This window comes from Solanum verrucosum, unplaced genomic scaffold, assembly GCF_900185275.1.
Source record: "Solanum verrucosum unplaced genomic scaffold, falcon-dt-bn FXZP01000258.1, whole genome shotgun sequence".
Taxonomy (NCBI): Eukaryota; Viridiplantae; Streptophyta; class Magnoliopsida; order Solanales; family Solanaceae; genus Solanum; species Solanum verrucosum.
Genome location: NW_026019974.1, coordinates 331229 through 338226, shown reverse-complemented (window position 1 = coordinate 338226; position 6998 = coordinate 331229). Strand labels below are relative to the sequence as shown.

Genomic DNA, 6998 nt, shown 5'->3' with positions numbered 1-6998 from the left:
AATTTTTTATTCATTATTGTGTATATTATTGACGTTAGACAAATCTTAGGTCGTTTCATATATTATTGTTTTGTTTTATTACTTATGTATATCCCATGATTGTTTTACTTGTATATCGTTTTATCTCCTCCAATTTGAAAAAAAATGAATTCACTCGGAACCCACAGTTGTGGGTTTCAAAGGATGTGTAACACCTTTCCTTCGGAATAACTTGAACCCTTACCTAGAATCTATTGGTTTCGTAGATATTTGTATTAATTGATTTCCTAGTTTTTCCTAAAATTAGGTGGCGACTCCCTTAAAATTGTTTTTTTTTTAAAATTCTTTTAAAATTGATTTAATTGATTATTTTCGAGTCACTATGACGTTTTGTCCTATTTGAATAAAGTAGGAATATAAACACTTTCGTCTATGCTCTCTTTGGAACAATATATTGTTCATCTTTGCCCCTAGCTAAATGTAGATCAATTGATGAAATCACGTTAAATTTTTGTCTAAATTAATGCAAATCTAAGCAAGAAAGCCCCATTACTTACTTTCTTTTGCAAGACTTACTAAACACAAATTGTTTCTATGTATCATTCTACGTTTCTTTCATACCAAGTTTTATGTATCAACATTTGAAACTGACAACTGGCCTTTGATTCTCTTTTTTGGCATTTTGTCCTAAAATAATCCTAAGCTCCAATGACTCCAACTCCAAAATACCTGTTTCTGAGGATCGAAATAACCATATGTCATCTAGAAGCTAGTAACCATGACAATAAGTTACTTATCTTCATTCATAGAATTTGCCTTTCATTAGGTAAGTTACCTTGAAAAACTCTTCCTAAATATTGACCTACCTAATATCTTTCCTACAAATACAAAAGAATATAGTATTAAAAAAATAGTTAAATAAAATAAATAAGTTGATAACTAGCATTAACAAAATTTAAAATATATATGATTTAGTTATACACATCTCTGACGAAAGATTATACAATGTAATAAACAAAGGCCAACATGAATATGGTGCAGTTGAAATAGAAAGTGGGGTGAAATTCATCTGCACATAAGCCTAACCTAATGTTCCTTGGTTCAACTATAAAATTTGAATAATTTTTATCAAAATGCTTTCAAGACTCTCCATTTGATGGATGACACAAAACACTAGGTGGTGTTTTTTTGTTTCATAGTGTCATCTCATATGTAGAGAAGAGCTATTTGATGCATACAACCTCTTCAACCTTGATATAAGAGCTAAATAATGCACTGTCCTAATAGAAACTTTAGTTTATTTCTATGAAATCATGCTTTTAGAGAGCTTGTTTACAAAACTTACAAAATTCTAGATCAACATCATTCTTATAGGATAACATGCAACCATATTTACAATAATCAATTCTGATTGACGAGAGTCCTAACTTAGACATCAATTTCTTTATCTTATAGAAAGAATCAGGAACCTCTAGAATCAAGTCAACTAACTCTTTAATATGGTCTATCACAGAGTCCATTGCTCCTTGAGCAATATTCCAATCTTATTTGATAATTTATAATCTAATTGTAACAGACAATTAAGAGTGTGGACTCCCATCACACAAAAAATGACTATCAACATATAATTGTTCACAAAAATGAAGTGCTTCTTCAACATTTTTCTTGAATTCAAAATTGAAAAGCACCCCAAAAACATTATGAATCATATTATGCGTTCCAAAACCTTGGACAAAATTATGTTCCACAAACCTATTATTTAATTGACCAAAAATATATTAAATCTATCATTACTCTCTTTCACCATGAACTACATCAGAATAATTACATGTGATGTAAGTTTGACTTTTTGAATTTAACTGTTGGTATCAAAGACAACCAAACTATATAAAATATATAATGAAATATAATTGAGTTCTTTATTAATTAGGTATCTTTTTAGTTTATGTTTGGATGTTGGAGCGTTATGTTGCTACCACTTTGGCCGGCGTTTTAATTGTATGTTGGATGAGTTAGTTTTATTGCACTTTCATAAATTGTAATTTTATTTATTGATTGGGGAGACAAAATTTAAAATAAAGAAATTCAAAAAAAAAAATTATATCAAGAAGATTCATTAACTTACATAAAAGCGCAAAAAATAATTTTATTCTATTCACATGGTATATCTTTTAATGAAGATGTTAGCACTCCTCTGCTTACATTTCTCTACCTGCTATTTTTCACTAGCACGGATATTAATTAAGTAGGTGCTCGTGTTGAATCTTGGAGTCAAAATTAGAGGAAGAAATTAAGAGGCAGCACAATTTGGTTTGGGAATGTAATTGTGGACATAGTGGCGAAGTCAGAAATGGTATGAAGGGTGTTAAAGATTTAATATATATATAAATATATATAATTTGTGATCTATATACTTCGCATAATTTTTATTTTCTATATATATATATTATATAATTTTTTGACGACAAATGCCCGACTGGCAACCCTGAGCTATATATATGACTACGCTACTGCATGGACGATCATTACATTGTATTTGGCACAAGATCCAAATAATTAATGTTATTAGTAAATAATTATAATTGAAAGAACATAGGACCAATGTTTTTAAATGATTAATACATATTATCATAGAGTTACTTGTATTTTGAGATCATATTGACGAGATATCATTGAAACATTTTGAAATACATTCAGAATTTAAATATTGTGAGAAAGTGACATTTCTTTAGTAGTATTATTTTTACTTCACTCAATTTTGTAAACAAATCTAACCAACAATTTTTTTAAAAAAAAATATCAATAGCCTTTCTTCTTGAGGTTATGAACATAAATGATGGACACCATTTAAATATAATTATTCTCTTAAAAATTCATACTTGAAATTTAGTATGTGCATTACACTAATAAGAATTACCATAAATATTTCAATATTTTATCTTTGTACGTAATCTATTTTATACAAACTATTATTACTCAATTAATATTTGAGTAAGACTATCATAGATAGGTAATTTTACAAAAAAAGGGTACTTTGTTGTTATAACGAATGATGGTTAAATAGAGGCTTGAGTGTATGTCAAATATTTAGCTTGACCAACAGTATGTTATATATATATATATTAGTAGCATAATTTAATTTTAATAGATGAACATCACCTTTGGTGAAAAATATTTTATTTCATTAAGTTTCTACCTTATCTTTGTAGAATTGTAGTCTTTTCATTTTTTCTTTCGCATACATATTATATAGTTGTTGTCTAATGAAAGTATCTAGTATCTTATAGAAATTATATCGTGATATAAAATATTTACCTTTTTCAATAATAAAAATTAATTGAAGAATAAAATTCGAAGTGTTATTTATAGAATCCTTAATTTGATTTAAGAATATTTTATGACCAATCACTATTTTCTTATCTATTTTTATATAGATATCAAGGAGTATATCTTGTGACATAACATTTTCTAAAATTAAAATGAGCACAAAATAACAAGAAATTCATACTTAAAAAATTGCATACTCAATAAAAATTAAAGAAAGAAAAAACATATGGAACAATACATAGCCAATGAAGAAGGAAGATGAAAATTTATGTTCATGCTACATTCACTATAGTGTTCCATTTGATTGAAATATCTTCCCACCAATACGTTACTTATCCATTCATTTTTACTTCCATATGTATTAAAAAATAATTTAATTATCATCATGATTATATTATCATATTATAAGTAAAATTGAAAATTTATTTTTGGAATAGTGGATATAACATCAAAATTGTTACAAATCCATTTAATGGTGGATGTTTCCCTTGATCTATTCCTAATGTAATGTATCTAGTTATTATATTAATTATCATTCTAACGTATTTGTCAAATGCTCTAAAAGGATGGTTTGAATATCCTATAAAAGGGTAGTCTTTCACCTTTATGAAATACACTTGAAGAGTTTAAATAATATTCTCCACTCTATACTTTCCATCACCATTTGTCTCCCTTTATTGTTTGTGTATTCTTACATATTCCTGTTGTTTTACAACACGTTATCAACACGAGTCTCTAACCAATTGAGACCTACTTAATTCGGGATTATCTTTTTTTCCTAAAAGTTAATCAATTTTCATTTACAGTCAGGTATACATTTATATGTTTATAACATCTCTAATAGGACTTGCATAAATCTTTGATCTATAATTTAATTACTGCATATATAACTTGATTTAGATATTATTATGATACTTTACTAGGCATAACAATCAATACGTTTAAGGTTTATATTGTTATGATATTTATACTACAAACTTACAACTCTAAATTTAATACTAGCAATATGATAGCATGATAGTTAGAATACTCATAAGTATTTTCTTTTCATATATTTTGTGTGTCATAAAGAATATAGTATTGTATTAAATACAACTTGAAATTATTACTAAACTTTGCGTTAATTGAAACTAGTAATAAATACTTAAAACAAGTAGAAAGTATATTTAACTTTTACCGTTTCAATTCTTCATGAGTTAACATTTTTTTTGTCTAACATTAATGTTCATGCATATAATATAATTTATACTCATCCTATACTTTATTATTTAAAGTATTAATTTGTCATTTATAATAAACAACCCAACATCATAATATTAACTCCATTATTTTATGATAGTTTTCATCATGTCGAATTTGTCAAAGCTTGAATTTATGGCACTTGACATTTCTGGAAAGAACTATTTTTCATGGGTACTTGATGCTGAAATTCACCTTACCGCTAAGGGTCTTGGTGATTGTATAATCGAAGAAAATAAGGCATCAAGATAGGATAAAGGGAAAGCTATGATTTTCCTTCGTCATCATCTTGATGAAAGTCTGAAGGTTGAATACTTAACAGTGAAAGATCCACTTGATTTGTGGATAGGTTTGAAAGGGAGGTATGACCACTTCAAGGCAACGGTATTGCCAAGGTCTCGTTATGAGTGGATGCACTTACAGTTTCAAGATTATAAAACTGTAATTGAGCAACATAATGACCTTTTAATGAAAAATCATGAAGCTCGTCCCGCTGGAAGTGCTCCATTACCGGAGGCACACACGGTAGAAGCACACAGCCAGACTGAAATAAGACAAAATAATCAGGGCCATGATAATGTACGTAGGCGTGGAAAAGGAAAATAAGATATAATAATCGTTGAGGTGGTGGTCATTAAAAAGGGAGAACAATATGGGTTCTCAAAATAATCCTTCAAAAGGAAAGGGCGATCACTGTCATCGTTGTGGCCTTAAAGGTCACTGGAAAAATGAATGTCGGACACCTGAGCATTTTGTCTGTATCAAAATTCCTTTAAAAGGAAAAGAAATAAAGGTGGTGCCTCCTCTTCTAGTGCCCAAGTAGAGTCACATTTGACTCTCAAAGATGATGCTCAGGCAGGGTCTTCTCAAAAAAATGATGAGAATGTTGAGGCAAATTTAGCATTGAAAGATGATGCTTTTGATGGGCTCGATGATATTACTCATCTAGAAGCTGAGGACTTTTTTGGGGATCGCACTTGAAGATTGACAATTGAACTGGGAAATGAATAATGTTGTTATTGTTTTTAATGTATTACTTAAAGTTCATTACTTAAATTTTATTTTGATAAGTTTCGTACTTCTTATTATGTATTTTTATTTTTATGAAGATAAATAAAATTTCTCAGTCTTCAGTTGGATCCAAGATGAATAATGGAGATATGTGCCTTCTAGATAGTGCCACAACTCATACAATACTAAGATAAAAGAAATATTTCTCTCATTTGATTATAAAAAAGACGTATGTTAATACAATATCCGGTAGTACAAAATTGATTGAGGGCTCTAGAAGAGCGGCCTTATTACTACCTATAGGAACACTATTGATAATTAATAATGCTTGTATTGTAGTAAGTCTCAAAGAAACTTATTAAGTTTCAAGGTTATTCGCCAAAATGGCTATCATGTTGAGACTGCAAATGAAGGAAATGTGGAATACCTTTATATTAATATAATAAATGCGGAGAAGAAAACTGTGCATGTAAAATTGCCTGCACTTTCTTCTGGTTGTACCATACAAATATTGGTACGGTTGAATCACATGTCGTGGTAAACAAAAGGTTTACTGATTCTAATGATTTTGTCATTCGGCATAACCGGTTGGGCCATCCCAGTTATAATATTGTCACACCCCAAACTCAAGGGGAGCGATTTGCTCCTAATGCCAAAACTCAGACCCAAGCCGACCATGTTGAACCATTTGGTACTAGCGCATGACAGACACACGCAATCAAGAAAACAAACTAGTATATCCCGGCTTAAAACTAAGACCTTGCCGGTAAGGCCCCTCTCAACATATATATAAAAGAAACAGCTACTCTCAAGAGTTCATATAAATAAATAGCCAACTAGCACATAAGTCTTGACTGGGCCGTCGAGGCCACCATGATATCTATACAAAAACTGGAATCAGGTATATATCAAGACAATACATCAAACAACTCACAAGCTTCAGCAAACCAACAAAAGTAGGCCAGCATGGCCATAACCTAGCTCTACACCCTACACACTAATTTGCAAGCCTCAAAGAGCAGTAAAGATTGGCTTGACAGGGCCCCAACCTACCCATAAAAATATACACAATAAAAGGTAACAAACCTCCAAACTCTAGCAGCTTCGGACGAAAAGGGCTAGCCAACCGGATAGAAGTCAATCGTGCTATAGAGGAGGTCTACTCGGTCGTCTGTCAGGACCTGCATGCATGAATGCAGCGCCCCCAGGCAATGGGGCTTCAGTACAAAATAATGTACACATTATGAAAGGCTGTAGACTAAATGAGCAAGTATCATAATATACCAAAAACAATCAGCTAAGGAAATCAACTTTAGATAAGCATGCCAACCTACTACTGAATCTAATAAAATACAATAATAATCAAACATCAACCTAACCAAGCCCCCATAAGCCAGGTAGGTACAAACAACATACCACCTACTTAGGCCCCCATAAGCCCA

The 6998-nt window shown here is 30.5% G+C and overlaps 1 protein-coding gene across 1 annotated transcript; it reads left to right on the top strand.

Moving 5' to 3' along the window:
- The first annotated feature begins 4653 nt into the window (after nucleotides 1-4653).
- LOC125817300 (uncharacterized) lies at nucleotides 4654-5526 on the top strand. The gene is made up of 3 exons (XM_049496839.1): nucleotides 4654-4765; nucleotides 4895-5124; nucleotides 5401-5526. The coding sequence occupies exons 1-3, from the start codon at nucleotides 4654-4656 to the stop codon at nucleotides 5524-5526; spliced, it is 468 nt and encodes a 155-aa protein (XP_049352796.1).
- The last annotated feature ends 1472 nt before the right edge of the window (nucleotides 5527-6998 follow it).